General features: G+C 51.9%; 1 protein-coding gene across 1 annotated transcript in view; it reads right to left on the bottom strand.

Moving 5' to 3' along the window:
- Window positions 1-1,971: 1,971 nt before the first annotated feature.
- The window catches only part of LOC126184209 (ribosome-binding protein 1-like), a 47,295-nt gene continuing 32,124 nt past the window's right edge, over window positions 1,972-17,142 (bottom strand). The window contains exon 5 of the mRNA XM_049926576.1: window positions 1,972-3,470. Within this exon, the coding sequence (XP_049782533.1) occupies window positions 1,972-3,470 (1,499 nt within the window). The remainder of the gene's footprint in view (window positions 3,471-17,142) is intronic.

Below are 17,142 nucleotides of genomic sequence, written 5' to 3'. Positions count from 1 at the left end.
GCGAAAATACATGTTTAATTCCGGAGGTACGCATAAAACATCACCTGAAATTGTGCTAAACGCATTCTTTGAAAATCATTTCGAGCAGTTAGTTCACGAGCCCATGTGGATAGTAAACGGTTGTGAAAAGACACTTGATCCCTTAGCAACAAATAATTCTGAGTTAATAACAAGCATCAAAACGGATACAGGGATTAGCGAACACACGGTTGTCGTAGCGACATTGAATATTGTAACCCCCAAATCCTCCAAAAATAAACGGAAAATATACCTATTCAAAAAGTAGATAAAAATTCACTTGACGCCATCCTGAGAGACAATCTCCACTCCTTCCAAATCAACAATGTAAGTCTAGATCAGATGTGGCTTGAATTCGAAGAAACAGTGTCGGCAGCAATTGATACATATTTAAAAAAATTAACGAACGACTGAGCTGATCTTCCTTGGTACACAAAACGGGTCAGAACACTGTTGCAGAAACAAAGAAACAAACATGCCAAATTTAAACAGACCCAAACCCACCATGATTGGCGATCTTTTACAGAAGCTCGAAATTTAGCGTGGGCTTCAATGTGAGATGCTTATAACAGTTTCCACAACGAAACTTTGTCTCGAAACCTGGCAGAAAATCCAAAGAGATTCTGGTCGTATGTGAAGTATGCTAGCGGCAAAAAACAATAGATGCATTCTCTGCATGACAGCAATATACAACTTTCCGCTCCCAGAACTCTTTTGTGGATATGTGCGTTGCGAGCATGGGGCCCCGAGCCATTGCAGCCTTCTTCCTCTCCAGGGCTGCATTTCCTTTCCCTTCCCCTCCTTGCTCCTTGCTCCTTGCTCCTTTCCCCTCCTTGCTCCTTTCCCCTCCTTGCTCCTTTCCCCTCCTTGCTCCTTTCCCCTCCTTGCTCCTTTCCCCTCCTTGCTCCTTTCCCCTCCTTGCTCCTTTCCCCTCCTTGCTCCTTTCCCCTCCTTGCTCCTTTCCCCTCCTTGCTCCTTTCCCCTCCTTGCTCCTTTCCCCTCCTTGCTCCTTTCCCCTCCTTGCTCCTTTCCCCTCCTTGCTCCTTTCCCCTCCTTGCTCCTTTCCCCTCCTTGCTCCTTTCCCCTCCTTGCTCCTTTCCCCTCCTTGCTCCTTTCCCCTCCTTGCTCCTTTCCCCTCCTTGCTCCTTTCCCCTCCTTGCTCCTTTCCCCTCCTTGCTCCTTTCCCCTCCTTGCTCCTTTCCCCTCCTTGCTCCTTTCCCCTCCTTGCTCCTTTCCCCTCCTTGCTCCTTTCCCCTCCTTGCTCCTTTCCCCTCCTTGCTCCTTTCCCCTCCTTGCTCCTTTCCCCTCCTTGCTCCTTTCCCCTCCTTGCTCCTTTCCCCTCCTTGCTCCTTTCCCCTCCTTGCTCCTTTCCCCTCCTTGCTCCTTTCCCCTCCTTGCTCCTTTCCCCTCCTTGCTCCTTTCCCCTCCTTGCTCCTTTCCCCTGCCCTCATTGCTCCTTTGCCCTGCCCTCATTGCTCCTTTGCCCTGCCCTCATTGCTCCTTTGCCCTGCCCTCATTGCTCCTTTGCCCTGCCCTCATTGCTCCTTTGCCCTGCCCTCATTGCTCCTTTGCCCTGCCCTCATTGCTCCTTTGCCCTGCCCTCATTGCTCCTTTGCCCTGCCCTCATTGCTCCTTTGCCCTGCCCTCATTGCTCCTTTGCCCTGCCCTCATTGCTCCTTTGCCCTGCCCTCATTGCTCCTTTGCCCTGCCCTCATTGCTCCTTTGCCCTGCCCTCATTGCTCCTTTGCCCTGCCCTCATTGCTCCTTTGCCCTGCCCTCATTGCTCCTTTGCCCTGCCCTCATTGCTCCTTTGCCCTGCCCTCATTGCTCCTTTGCCCTGCCCTCATTGCTCCTTTGCCCTGCCCTCATTGCTCCTTTGCCCTGCCCTCATTGCTCCTTTGCCCTGCCCTCATTGCTCCTTTGCCCTGCCCTCATTGCTCCTTTGCCCTGCCCTCATTGCTCCTTTGCCCTGCCCTCATTGCTCCTTTGCCCTGCCCTCATTGCTCCTTTGCCCTCCTTGCTCCTTTGCCCTCCTTGCTCCTTTGCCCTCCTTGCTCCTTTGCCCTCCTTGCTCCTTTGCCCTCCTTGCTCCTTTGCCCCTCCTTGCTCCTTTGCCCCTCCTTGCTCCTTTGCCCCTCCTTGCTCCTTTGCCCCTCCTTGCTCCTTTGCCCCTCCTTGCTCCTTTGCCCCTCCTTGCTCCTTTGCCCCTCCTTGCTCCTTTGCCCCTCCTTGCTCCTTTGCCCCTCCTTGCTCCTTTGCCCCTCCTTGCTCCTTTGCCCCTCCTTGCTCCTTTGCCCCTCCTTGCTCCTTTGCCCCTCCTTGCTCCTTTGCCCCTCCTTGCTCCTTTGCCCCTCCTTGCTCCTTTGCCCCTCCTTGCTCCTTTGCCCCTCCTTGCTCCTTTGCCCCTCCTTGCTCCTTTGCCCCTCCTTGCTCCTTTGCCCCTCCTTGCTCCTTTGCCCCTCCTTGCTCCTTTGCCCCTCCTTGCTCCTTTGCCCCTCCTTGCTCCTTTGCCCCTCCTTGCTCCTTTGCCCCTCCTTGCTCCTTTGCCCCTCCTTGCTCCTTTGCCCCTCCTTGCTCCTTTGCCCCTCCTTGCTCCTTTGCCCCTCCTTGCTCCTTTGCCCCTCCTTGCTCCTTTGCCCCTCCTTGCTCCTTTGCCCCTCCTTGCTCCTTTGCCCCTCCTTGCTCCTTTGCCCCTCCTTGCTCCTTTGCCCCTCCTTGCTCCTTTGCCCCTCCTTGCTCCTTTGCCCCTCCTTGCTCCTTTGCCCCTCCTTGCTCCTTTGCCCCTCCTTGCTCCTTTGCCCCTCCTTGCTCCTTTGCCCCTCCTTGCTCCTTTGCCCCTCCTTGCTCCTTTGCCCCTCCTTGCTCCTTTGCCCCTCCTTGCTCCTTTGCCCCTCCTTGCTCCTTTGCCCCTCCTTGCTCCTTTGCCCCTCCTTGCTCCTTTGCCCCTCCTTGCTCCTTTGCCCCTCCTTGCTCCTTTGCCCCTCCTTGCTCCTTTGCCCCTCCTTGCTCCTTTGCCCCTCCTTGCTCCTTTGCCCCTCCTTGCTCCTTTGCCCCTCCTTGCTCCTTTGCCCCTCCTTGCTCCTTTGCCCCTCCTTGCTCCTTTGCCCCTCCTTGCTCCTTTGCCCCTCCTTGCTCCTTTGCCCCTCCTTGCTCCTTTGCCCCTCCTTGCTCCTTTGCCCCTCCTTGCTCCTTTGCCCCTCCTTGCTCCTTTGCCCCTCCTTGCTCCTTTGCCCCTCCTTGCTCCTTTGCCCCTCCTTGCTCCTTTGCCCCTCCTTGCTCCTTTGCCCCTCCTTGCTCCTTTGCCCCTCCTTGCTCCTTTGCCCCTCCTTGCTCCTTTGCCCCTCCTTGCTCCTTTGCCCCTCCTTGCTCCTTTGCCCCTCCTTGCTCCTTTGCCCCTCCTTGCTCCTTTGCCCCTCCTTGCTCCTTTGCCCCTCCTTGCTCCTTTGCCCCTCCTTGCTCCTTTGCCCCTCATTGCTCCTTTGCCCCTCATTGCTCCTTTGCCCCTCATTGCTCCTTTGCCCCTCATTGCTCCTTTGCCCCTCATTGCTCCTTTGCCCCTCATTGCTCCTTTGCCCCTCATTGCTCCTTTGCCCCTCCTTGCTCCTTTCCCCCTCCTTGCTCCTTTCCCCCTCCTTGCTCCTTTCCCCCTCCTTGCTCCTTTCCCCCTCCTTGCTCCTTTCCCCCTCCTTGCTCCTTTCCCTCTCCTTGCTCCTTTCCCCCTCCTTGCTCCTTTCTCCCTCCTTGCTCCTTTCCCCCTCCTTGCTCCTTTCCCCCTCCTTGCTCCTTTCCCCCTCCTTGCTCCTTTCCCCCTCCTTGCTCCTTTCCCCCTCCTTGCTCCTTTCCCCCTCCTTGCTCCTTTCCCCCTCCTTGCTCCTTTCCCCCTCCTTGCTCCTTTCCCCCTCCTTGCTCCTTTTGCCCTCCTTGCTCCTTTTGCCCTCCTTGCTCCTTGGTTTAACCTCAATTACAAAATTTCTCCCCCGTAGTGTGAGCCATTTGGGGATGAGCACCTTACCTAGTGTCTCAGACGTGCGCCCTCCTAGTACATTCCACCTTTTCTTTCATGTCGTCTGATACTAGGGTGCATAGCCAGCACGGTAGCCAGCCTGTGTGGTGGGGTCGCTATGTACCCTTTTGGTTGAGCCCCCTGAACACACAGGGATCACACTTCTGATACCTGAGCTGTGACCTTTTCATGCATGCCTTGGAGTGGTTGCTCGTCATCCTGGAGCATCGGAACTCCCGGCAATGGCCGCCGTGCCAGACGGCCCTTGCTGTGGCTGGGTGGCGCCCGTGAGGAGAGCCCCTGATCGGAGTGGGTGGTATCGGGGTGGACGCTATGCAAATGAAACGCATACGGGTCCAGAACTCTGCCCGTTGTTCTGCGGCCGTCTCTCTGCGTGGAACTGATTCCTCAAGTGCTGCTTCTCTTGCCCCTTCGGCCTTCCCTTCCATGGCTACCCCCTGGGAAGAGGGTCAGGCCCGTCGGCTAGGGGCAAAACCTTTCCCCCGTTACCTAGTTTGCACCAGGACTGATAGAGATAGTTTCACCAATATCAAACCTTTATTCTTTGTGGAACACATTGAAGACAAGTTTGGCAAAGTGGATTCCCTGAGCAAGATGCAGTCGGGTTCGTTGCTGATAAAAACTGCTTCAGCTGCCCAATCTGCGGCCCTTCGTGCCTGTACCCATCTTGGCACGATTCCTGTGTCCATTACCCCCCACCAGTCTCTAAATATGGTACAAGGTGTGATTTTTCACAGGGACCTCATCCTTCAAACTGATGAGGAACTTCGGGACAATCTCAGACGGCGGGGTGTTCACTTTGTTCAGCGTGTCCAGAAGGGTCCTAAAGGCAATTGCATTGATACTGGTGCCTTTATCCTGGCCTTTGAAGGGGATACCCTCCCTGAGAAAGTTAAGGTTATGGTCTATCGCTGTGATGTGAAGCCGTACATCCCACCTCTTATGAGGTGTTTTAAGTGCTTGCGTTTTGGCCACATGTCTTCCCGCTGTTCCCAGGCCCCTCTCTGTGGTGACTGTGGACGTCCACTCCATGAGGGGGGTCCCTGTGTTCCCCCTCCTGTATGTGTAAATTGTCATGGTAGTGATTCTCCACGTTTACCAGATTGCCCAGTATATAAGAAGGAAAAGAAGATACAGGAGTATAAGTCCCTCGATCGTTTAACCTACACAGAGGCCCATAAGAAATATACACGTCTTTACCCTGTGTCCATGACATATAGTTACGCCTTGGTTATATCTTCACCCCTTCCTCCCCCTTCTCTCCGTTCCTTACCCCCATCCCGGACCCCTCTCCTCCCCCCCCCCTCCCCCGCGGCTCCCACACCTTCTCCTATGGGCCCTGCTCCCCCTCCCCAGCCGGAGAAATGTCCCACGCCTTCAGCGTCTGCCGGTCAAGGGCGCCTCTCCTGGGATGCCCCTTCCCGGCACCTTCCAGACCAAAGGTCTGCTGCCGCGCGACGGCCGTGAGAGCCGCGGTCTGTCGGCCCCCAGGTCGCCCGGTCTCTTTCTGTTCCTGATCTTGCTGCATCTGGCTCCTTTATGCCACACAGCCCTCCTCGATCTCAGCCTGAAAAGAAGAAGAAACATAAGTCCCGGGACATAGAGCCTCTGGTGTCACCGGAGGTCTCTTCCCCGACTTCACAACCGGATTCTGACCTGTCGTTCATGGATGTCGCCCACTCCTTGTCGGTGACGAGTGGGGACCCGGTGGTATGACTGGATTCAGTGTGTTCAGCACCCATTTAAACCATCGTTCTGTGGTTCTCCAATGGAAATGCCCCCCAGGGGGTCCACAACTCTTTTGTGGACACGTGCGTGGCGAGCACGGGGCCCCGAGCCATTGCAGCCTTCTTTCTCTCCTGGGCTGCATTTCCTTTCCCTTCCCCTCCTTTCCCCTCCATATCCCTTCCCCCTCGCCCTCTCCTCTCCCTCTCTTGGTGTCCTTGCTTATGTTGGCCCCCGCTATCCTCCTGGTTTTGTTGGTTTTACACTCCGGCTTTGCTGCGTACTCATCTCCTCCTTTTGGCATTCCTTTGTCCCCCTCTGGGGTTTGACCTCCATACCAAAATTTCTCTTCCGTAGTGTGAGCCATTTGGGGAAGAGCACCTTACCTAGTGTCTCCGACGTGCGCCCTCCTAGTACATTCCACCTTTTCTTTTACGTCGTTGTCTGATGCTAGGGTGCATAGCCAGCACGGTAGCCAGCCCATGTGGTGGGGTCGCTATGTACCCTTTTGGTTGAGCCCCCTGAACACACAGGGATCACACTTCTGATACCTGAGCTGTGACCTCCTCATGCATGCCTTGGAGTGGTTGCTCGTCATCCTGGAGCATCGGAACTCCCGGCAATGGCCGCCGTGCCAGACGGCCCTTGCTGTGGCTGGGTGGCGCCCGTGAGGAGAGCCCCTGATCGGAGTGGGTGGTATCAGGGCGGACGCTATGCAGATGAAACGCATACGGGTCCAAAACTCTGGCCGCTCTTCTGCGGCCATCTCTCTGCGTGGTACTGATTCCTCAAGTGCTGCTTCTCTTGCTCCTTCGGCCTTCCCTTCCGTGGCTACCTCCTGGGAGGAGGGTCAGGCCCGTCGTCTAGGGGCAAAACCTTTCCCCCGTTATCTAGTTTGCACTAGGACTGATGGAGATACTTTCACCAGTGTCAAACCTTTATTCTTTGTGGAACACATTGAAGACAAGTACGGCGAAGTGGACTCCCTGAGCAAGATGCGGTCGGGTTCGTTGCTGATAAAAACTGCTTCGGCTGCCCAATCTGCGGCCCTTCGTGCCTGTACCCATCTTGGCACAATTCCCGTGTCCATTACCCCTCACCAGTCTCTAAATATGGTACAAGGTGTGATTTTTCACAGAGACCTCATCCTTCATACTGATTAGGAACTTCGGGACAATCTCGGACGGCGGGGTGTTCACTTTGTTCGGCGTGTTCAGAAGGGTCCTAAGGATAATCGTATTGATACTGGTGCCTTTATCCTGGCCTTTGAAGGGGATACCCTTCCTGAGAAAGTTAAGATTATGGTCTATCGCTGTGATGTGAAGCCGTACATCCCACCTCCTATGCGGTGTTTTAAGTGCTTGCGTTTTGGCCACATGTCTTCTCGCTGTTCCCAGGACCCTCTCTGTGGTGACTGTGGACGTCCACTCCATGAGGGGAGTCCCTGTGTTCCCCCTCCTGTATGTGTAAGTTGTCATGGTAGTCATTCTCCACGTTCAGCAGATTGCCCAGTCTATAAGAAAGAAAAAAAGATACAGGAGTATAAGTCCCTTGATCGTTTAAGCTACACAGAGGCCCGTAAGAAATATGCACGATTGCACCCTGTGTCCATGACATCTAGTTACGCCTTGGTTACATCTTCATCCCTTCCTCCCCCTTCCTTACCCCCATCCCGGACCCCTCTCCTTCCCCCCTCCCCTGCGGCTCCCACACCCTCTCCTCTGGGCGCTGCTCCCCCTCCCCAGCCGGAGAAGTGTCCCACTCCTTCGGCGTCTGCCGGTCAAGGGCGCCTCTCCCGGGATGCCCCTTCCCGGCACCTTCCAGGTCAGAGGTCTGCTGCAGCGCGGCGACCGTGAGAGCCGCGGTCTATCGGCCCCCAGGTCGCCCGGTCTCTTTCTGTTCCTGATCTTGCTGCATCTGGCTCCATTATGCCACACAGCCCTCCTCGATCTCAGCCTGAAAAGAAGAAGAAACATAAGTCCCGGGACAAAGAGCCTCTGGTATCACCGGAGGTCCCTTCCCCGACTTCGCAACCAGATTCTGACCTGTCTTTTATGGATGTCGCCCCCTCCTTGTCGGTGACTGGTGGGGACCCGGCGGTATGACTGGATTTAGCGTGTTCAGCCCTCATTTAAACCATCGTTCTGTGGTTCTCCAATGGAATTGTAATGGCTATTATCGTCACCTTCCGGAATTGAAATCCCTTCTTTCGTCCTACTCAGCAGCTTGTGTGGTTCTCCAGGAATCTCATTTTACTGATGCTCACTCACCGACCCTCCGTGGGTTCCGTGTTTTCTGTCGAAATTGGGTCGGACCCTTGCGGGCTTCTGGTGGCGTTTGTACGTTGGTCCGTACAGACATTGCTAGCACGTGGATTCCTCTCCAAACTACATTGGAAGCGGTTGCTGTTAGGGTCCACTTAGACTCTGCAGTCACAGTATGCAATCTTTATCTCCCTCCTGACAGGACTTTTACACCTGCTGCCTTAACCACCCTTCTTCAGCAACTTCCTCCTCCCTTCCTCCTCCTTGGGGATTTTAATGCTCATCATCCTTTGTGGGGCAGTGCCTTTCCATCTAGACGAAGTCTTCTTATCGACCAATTTATTGCAGACCACGACCTGTGCCTTCTTAATGATGGCTCCCCTACTCATTTCAGTGCTGGTCATGGTACCTTTTCTGCCATTGATCTTTCTCTTTCTTCTGCCTCTCCTCCCTTCATTACACTGGTCGCCACACGACGACCTTTGTGATAGTGACCATTTCCCGTTGATTATCACGCTCCCTTCCCGCTCCCCGATGGACAGGTTACCTCGTTGGTCTTTCCACCGCGCCGATTGGCCTCTATACACTGCACAGGTCGAGTTTTCTCCCTCTTTGTCGGGTTGTATTGATGACGTCCTACGTGACGTGTCTGACGCGATTGTTCGCGCTGCTACCCTTGCTGTCCCGCGCTCATCTGGACAATTTCGTCGTCGGCAAGTCCCGTGGTGGAGTACGGCCATTGCCATTGCCATCCGTGATCGCCGTCGAGCTTTGCAACACTTAAAGAGGCACCCATCTGTAGCCAGCCTTTCTACCTTTAAGCGCCTTCGCGCTAAAGCCCGTTATTTAATCAAACAGAGCAAGCGGATATGTTGGGAACGATTCGTTTCTTCCCTTGGTTCCACTGTCCCTCTGTCGCGGGTATGGGCTACACTTCGCTCTCTCCAAGGTTGCCATCGGCAGTCCACCCTCCCAGGCCTTCACCTCCCAGATGGCATTTGTACGGACCCATTAGTTCTCGCAGAACATCTTGCGACCCATTTTGCAGTGGCATCAGCGTCGGCCTCCTATCCAGCTGCTTTCCTTCATCAAAAACAGCAGGCTGAAGCTGTCGCCTTATGTTTCACCACTTGTGAGTCAGAATTTTACAACGAACCTTCTACTGAATGGGAATTTATTTCTGCACTTTCTTCTTCTCATGATACAGCCCCTGGCCCCGATTCCATTAATAACCAGCTGCTTCAACATCTCAGTGCTCCACAACGGCAACATCTTCTTCGGGTGTTTAACCGTATCTGGCTCCAGGGTGACTTCCCTTTTCAGTGGAGGGATAGCATTGTGGTTCCTGTCCTTAAGCCTGGTCAGAACCCCCTATCTGTTGACAGCTATCGGCCAATTAGTTTGACCAATGTTGGTTGCAAGTTACTTGAACGGCTGGTAGCCCGTCGGCTCATTTGGGTCCTCGAATCTCGGGATCTATTGTCCCCTTACCAGTGTGGCTTTAGAGAGGGACGATCTCCAATCGATCATTTACTTCGCTTGGAATCCGCAGTTCGGCAGGCTTTTTCCCAGCGCCGCCATTTGGTTGCAGTGTTTTTTGACCTTCGCAAGCCCTATGACACTGCCTGGCGCCATCACATCTTACTAATCCTTCATCAGTGGGGTCTTCGGGGCCCACTCCCGATTTTTATCCGCCAGTTCCTGATCCATCGGTCATTCAGAGTTAGAGTTGGTACTGCTTTTAGTTCTCCACGGACCCTGGAGACGGGCATCCCACAGGGTTCTGTCTTGAGTGTCCTTCTTTTCCTCATTGCTATCGATGGACTTGTGGCCTCTGTCGGTCCCTTGGTCGCCCCTGCCCTGTATGTGGATGATTTCTGCATTTGGGTTAGTTCCTCCTCGATGCCATCTGCAGAACGGCAGCTCCAGGTGGCTATACGGCGTGCCTCTGCATGGACCCTCTCACACGGGTTTCAATTCTCTCCTTTAAAATCGCGGGTGGTCGACTTCTGTCGCCGTACTACGGTCCACCCTGATCCAGAGCTCTATCTCGCTGCACAAAGATTGCCTGTGGTTCCACAGTTTCGTTTCCTAGGTCTTCTTTTCGACAACAAGCTCACTTGGCTGCCCCATATCAGACTCCTGAAGGTAGGATGTTTCCGTAAACTCAATGTCCTTCGCTTCCTTGCCCACTCCTCTTGGGGTGCGGACCGTTCCCTCCTCCTCCGTCTTTATCGTGCTCTAGTTCTGTCGCGTTTGGACTATGGTTGTCAAGTTTATGGTTCAGCTGCTCCTTCCACGCTGCACGTGCTGGATCCAGTCCACCATCGTGGTATCCGTTTGGCCACCGGTGCCTTCCCTACTAGCCCTGTTGATAGTCTCCTGGTTGAAGCTGGGATGCCCCCCTTTCTGTTCGGCGGTCCCAGCTTCTGGTGTCTTATGCCCTTACTATCCGTTCTTCTCCCGCTCATCCTTCCTATTCTATCCTATTCCCAGACCATGGACGTCGCCCGCCTGACTCCCGCCCTCGGGCGGGTTTACCGGTTGGGCTGCGCCTTGCGTCTCTTAACCGTGATTTTCGGCTTCCTTCTTTGTCCTGTCTTCCTCGCTCCCTCCCCTCCACCCCTCCTTGGTTAGTTCCTCGGCCTCGAATTCGGATGGATCTCCGCCGCGGTCCATCTCCCCGGTGGTGTTCCGTTCCTTTTTCCGCCAAATTTTATGGGAGTTTCGGGATGCTGTTGTTTTTTACACTGATGGCTCTAAATCTGCTGATCATGTTGGGTATGCCTTCACGTCCTTTGTTGGAACGGAAAATCATCTGCTGCCACCCTCATGTGGGGTGTTTACTGCGGAATTGATGGCCATTTCCCGGGCCCTTACCTTTATTAAACAATCCCAACACAACCGCGTTTTGTTATGTACGGACTCGATGAGTGGCCTTCTTGCTATTGACCGGTGTTTTTCGCGCCATCCCTTGGTCTCTGCCATCCATGGCCATCTCGCTGATCTTCACCGTGCTGCTTGTTCCATTGACTTCCTATGGGTCCCGGGCCATGTGGGTATCTCGGGTAATGAGCTCGCTGATCGTTTGGCTGGGGGAGCAGTTACTTACCCCCCGTTTTCTGTAACCCCTCCTGCAGCGGATTTACGGCTTCACATCAAATCCCACTTTGCACAGTCATGGGCCAGTTCTTGGGAGGCTACTCCACTGTCTAATAAACTTCGTGCCATTAAGGTGAATCCAGGCCCATGGCGTTCTTCCTTTCGCCTCTCCCGCAAGGACTCGACCACACTGTGTCGTCTCCGCATTGGCCATACCAGGCTGACCCATGGTTTCCTTTTGCGTGATGAGCCACCCCCGCTATGTGGTTGTGGAGCCTTCCAGTCAGTGGCCCACATTTTGGTTGAATGCCCCCTTCTTTTGGCTCTGCGTGCGAAGTACAGACTCCCCCACACTTTACCTTTGATGTTGGCTGACGATTCCCGGATGGTCTCTCTGGTTCTAGGTTTCCTCCGGGAGAGTGGTTTTTATTCTCAGTTTTAAAGTTTTTAATCTCCCTCTAGTGTTGGGGCAGGGCGGTGAGTGTATGGGTGTCTCCCACTGTAGGCGGTGTTCAGAGATTCCCGATTCACCTCCCTGCCTGGAATCCTCTTTTATTTCCCTTTTACTCTGTTTTTACCCCTTCTTTTTAAGGCTTGGTTAGTTTTTCTATTCCCATACGTACTTTCTGCATTATAGCGGTTGTCCCTTTTCAGTCACAGGTGGTCTTGCCTATGCTGCTTCAGCATAGTGTTGGGTTCGTTCTCTCGCCAACTTCCCTCGTTTGTTTTTACTAATGACAACGTGACTGCCATTTTACGTTTCCCCTTTTTCCGTTTTATTGTTCTGCCTTTTCTGAGATGTCCCGTTAGCAGAATGGAGTCTATTTGAAACAAGGGACTGATGACCTTGCTGTTTGGTCCCTTTCACCTCAAACAACCAACCAACCAATCCAACGGAAATGTAATGGATACTACCATCACCTTCCAGAATTGAAATCCCTTCTTTCGTCCTACTCTGCAGCTTGTGTAGTTCTCCAGGAATCTCATTTTACTGATGCTCACTCACCGACCCTCCGTGGGTTCCGTGTTTTCTGTCGAAATCGGGTCGGACCCCTGTGGGCTTCTGGTGGCGTTTGTACGTTGGTCCGTACAGACATTGCTAGCACGTGGATTCTTCTTCAAACTACATTGGAAGCGGTTGCTGTTAGGGTCCACTTAGACTCTGCAGTCACAGTTTGCAATCTTTATCTCCCTCCTGACAGGACACTTACACCTGCTGCCTTAACCGCCCTTCTTCAGCAACTTCCTCCTCCTTGGGGATTTTAATGCTCATCATCCCATGTGGGGCAGTGCCTTTCCATCTAGACGAGGTCTTCTTATAGACCAATTTATTGCAGACCACGACCTGTGCCTTCTTAATGATGGCTCCCCTACTCATTTCAGTGCCGGACATGGTACCTTTTCTGCCATTGATCTTTCTCTTTCTTCTCCATCTCTCCTCCCTCCATTACACTGGTCACTCCACGATGACCTTTTTGATAGTGACCATTTCCCGTTGATTATCACGCTTCCTTCCCGCTCCCCGATGGACAGGTTACCTCGTTGGTCTTTTCAACGCGCCGATTTGCCTCTATACACTGCACAGGTCGTGTTTTCTCCCTCTTTGTTGGGTTGTATTGATGACGTCCTACGTGACGTGTCTGACGTGATTGTTCGCGCTGCTAGCCTTGCTGTCCCGCGCTCATCTGGACCATTTAGTCGCCGGCAAGTCCCGTGGTGGAGTACGGCCATTGCCATTGCCATCCGTGATCGCTGTCGAGCTTTGCAACCCATCCATAGCCAGCCTTACTAACTTTAAACGCCTTTGCGCTAAAGCCCGTTATTTAATCAACCAGAGCAAGCAGATATGTTGGGAACGATTCCTTTCTGCCCTTGGTTCTACTGTCCCTCTGTCACGGGTATGGGCTACACTTCGCTCTCTCCAGGGTTGCCATCGGCAGTCCACCCTCCCAGGACTACACCTCCCAGATGGCATTTGTACGGACCCATTAGCTCTTGCAGAACATCTTGTGACCCATTTTGCAGTGGCGTCAGCCTGCTCTCCAGCTGCTTTCCTTCATCAAAAACAGCGGCCTGAAGCTTCCACCTTATGTTTCACCCCTTGTGAGTCAGAATCTTACAACGAACCTTCTACTGAATGGGAATTTATTTCTGCACTTTCTTCTTCTCATGATACGGCCCCTGGCCCAGATTCCATTCATAACCAACTGCTTCAACATCTCAGTGCTCCACAACGGCAACATCTTCTTCGGGTGTTTAACCGTATCTGGCTCCAGGGTGACTTCCCTTCTCAGTGGAGGGATAGCATTGTGGTTCCTGTCCTTAAGCCTGGTAAGAGCCCCCTATCTGTTGACAGCTATCGGCCAATTAGTTTGACCAATGTTGTTTATAAGTTACTTGAACGGATGGTAGCCCGTCGGCTCAATTGGCTCCTTGAATCTCAGGAGCTATTGTCCCCTTACCAGTGTGGCTTTCGAGAGGGACAGTCTCCAATCGATCATTTACTTCGCTTGGAATCCGCAGTTCGGCAGGCTTTTTCCCAGCGCCGCCATTTGGTTGCAGTGTTTTTTGACCTTCGCAAGGCCTATGACACGGCCTGGCGCCATCACATCTTTCTTACCCTTCATCAGTGGGGTCTTCCTATTCTATCCTGTTCCCAGACCATGGACGTCGCCAACCCAACTCCCGCCCTCGGGCGGGTTTACCGGTTGGGCTGCGCCTTGCGTCTCTTTGCCGTGATTTTCAGCTTCCTTCTTTGTCCTGTCTTCCTCGCTCCCTCCCCTCCACCCGTCCTCGGTTAGTTACTCGGCCTCGAATTCCGATGGATCTCCGCCGAGGTCCGAAAGATTCCATCCCCCCGGTGGTGTTCCGTTCCTTTTTCCGACAAATTTTATGGGAGTTTCGGGATGCTGCTGTTTCTTACACTGATGGCTCTAAATCTGCTGATCATGTTGGGTATGCCTTCACGTCCTCTGTTGGAACGGAAAGCCATTTGCTGCCACCTACATGTGGGGTGTTTACTGCGGAATTGATGGCAATTTCCCAGGTCCTTACCTTTATTAAACAGTCCCAACACAACCGCGTTTTGTTATGTACGGACTCGGTGAGTGGCCTTCTTGTTATTGACCGGTGTTTTTCGCGCCATCCCTTGGTCTCTGCCATCCATGACCGTCTCGCTGATATTCACCGTGCTGCTTGTTCCATTGATTTCCTTTGCGTCCCTTGCCAATGTGGGTAGCCTGGGTAATGAGCTCGCTGATCATTTGGCTGGGGGGAGCAGTTACTTACCCCCCGTTTTCTGTAACCCCTCCTGCAGCGGATTTACGGCTTCACATCAAATCCCACTTCGCACAGTCATGGGCCACTTCTTGGGAGGCTACTCCCCTGTCTAATAAACTTCGTGCAATTAAGGTGACACCAGGCCCGTGGCGTTCTTCCTTGTGCCTCTGCCGAAAGGACTCGAACACACTGTGCCGTCTCCGCATTGGCCATACCAGGCTGACTCATGGTTTTCTTTTGCGTGATGAGCCACCCCCACTATGTGGTCGTGGAGCCTTCCAGTCAGTAGCCAACATTTTGGTTGAATGCCCCCTTCTTTTGGCTCTGCGTGCTAAGTACAGACACCCACACACTTTACCTTTGATGTTGGCTGATGATTCCCGGATGGTCTCTCTGGTTCTCGGTTTCCTCCGGGAAAGTGGTTATTATTCTCAGTTTTAAGGTTTTTAATCTCTTTCTGGTGTTGGGGCAGGGCGGTGAGTGTTTGGGTGTCTCCCACTGTAAGCAGTGTTCGGAGATTCCCGATTCACCTCCCTGACCGAAATCCTCTTTTCTTCCCTTTTTTACTCTGTTTTTACCCCTTTTTTTAAGGTTTGGTTAGTCTTTCTATTCCCATACGTACTTTCTACATTCTAGCAGTTGTACCTTTTACGTCACAGGTGGTCTTGCCTATGCTGCTTCAGCATAATGTTTGGTTCGTTCTCTTGCCGACTTCCCTCATTTTGTTTTTTACCAATGACAACATGACTGCCCTTTTACGTTTTTACCTTTTTCCGTTTTATTGTTCTGACTTTACTGAGATGTCCCATTAGCGGAATGGAGCATATTTGAAACAAGGGACTGATGACCTTGCTGTTTGGTCCCTTAACCCTCAAACAACCATTTTCATAACTACTCCCCCTCACAAGAGTCCTAAGTGAAGAACAAAACTAAAATTCGTGTCGTTGAGGACAGAGTGGAAGTTTTTCAGAGAAGTTTGTCTAGTGAAGTAGACTGGTGTTGACACAGCAGACGTCGATGGCCATTAACTTAATGTGTAAAGGTTTTCTTCAAATTTTGTTAAAGAATTTCTCCTAACAGTATGCAGCTACGTTAAATAAAAATGGAAAATATGAACCTAGAGCGCGCTGGTGTGCAACGCAATTAGAACTAAGATTTCTTGTCGCCCTTGCATCACAAAGCAGCTGTGGAACAACTGAGGTACAGAGACGCTGATGGGAGCAGGTCTCCCTCGCCACAGTATTGGTCGCCGACCGTGATGACACAAAGTAAACAGCTAAGAACAGTTGTTACTTACGTGAACTACGGCACTCCTGGAATCCAAAAATTAAATGTTCTTTTCTCTCATCTTGTATCAGGATTATGTAGCACTGAGTCATCAAAGTGGAAAGGGATTCCTAAGTGAAGCTAGCGGAACAGTTCTGGCCCACATGCAGAAGTAAATGTGCTGTCACAGGGTTGCCAAATATTTGTAATCATGTTGCAATGTCTTCTTACCTGTGTTAGATGCAGCTACTTAGCGGCGAAATGCTTGTCGCGCTCGTCTTACAAGGTGCCTGAGGGGGAGGTGCCAGCATGGTCTGTTTCTTACGCGGCTCCTGATAGTTCTATCATCATCTCTTGGGCTACCTATATTTAAAGCATTCAGTTAGACTTAATCTAGAAGTCCGTATTTAAGCTTTCCGGCGTGTAATGGTGCTGATAACGCCAGTGATATAAAATTTCAGCGCAGGGATAGCAGAGCGTGTGATACTAGTTTTCGTTCATGCAGCTTATGGCATGTGAAATGTTGAGGTATATAATTTTCCATCATGATTAGTTTTCCCGAAGCACAAACGTGTAAGACACTTTCTTTGATATTTTGCTACGAAATCTTACTTCGATGAAATAAAAAGTAATTAAAAAATCAACCTTCCCCTACACGTCTCGAAACACTAAAATGTCGAAGACGTAAAGGTGGGCAATGTGCAATTTTGTACCTTGATGTTTTTCCACATTGAGGTCTACACTAACTAGCCTGTTCATTGCTTTCGTAACTGGCCCTTCATGTTTGGCCCCTAAATGATGAAAACTGATGAATGCTTCCTATGTTTCAAGCGACTTCTTACTGTGTTGCCGCTTGGTACTCGTAAAGCAGACGCCTATGCCTGCTCCTACAAGGTACTGCACCGAAGTTGCCGGAAGGTTTAGGAGTTCTATTCGTAATAGAATGTTGCAAGTGCAACACACATTTGATTACCCGGAATTCCCATGTTGGTTTACACAGCAGCATATCTCATTTGAACAGTAGCAGAACAAAATTACTGAACATAATCATCCATTTAGCTGTCTGTATCAGTGGCAGAGTAAATTCCTGAGCACTATACTGTGAGACTGATTTATCTGTCGTGACGGTGTTAAATCAACAGTAAATGTTGCAGAGTCTTGCCTGCGTCACCGGCCTCCGGTTGTCGTTTCGTACTGGGCAATTCCTGTTGCCCTGGCAATGAGACCCCAATGTAAATACGTGTGTATTCTGCGTGGTGAAACATTCCGTTATTCCAGATTCACAGTTCATGTGCATAGATACCAAAAGGGATCGGAAAGCTCTTGCAAGTGAATGAACAACAATAAAAGTAACAATAACAAACTGTTAATGAATGAAGTTTATTGTATTACAGAAGAATATTGGCGATTAAAAATAAAAGTAGGCTGATCGTTCACATCCCGCAATGAGTGTTTCCTTCGCAT

This window comes from Schistocerca cancellata, chromosome 4 (assembly GCF_023864275.1).
Source record: "Schistocerca cancellata isolate TAMUIC-IGC-003103 chromosome 4, iqSchCanc2.1, whole genome shotgun sequence".
In the NCBI taxonomy this organism is placed as follows: domain Eukaryota; kingdom Metazoa; phylum Arthropoda; class Insecta; order Orthoptera; family Acrididae; genus Schistocerca; species Schistocerca cancellata.
The sequence above is the reverse complement of the archived record's forward strand: the minus strand, read 5'-3'. Positions and strand labels throughout refer to the sequence as shown.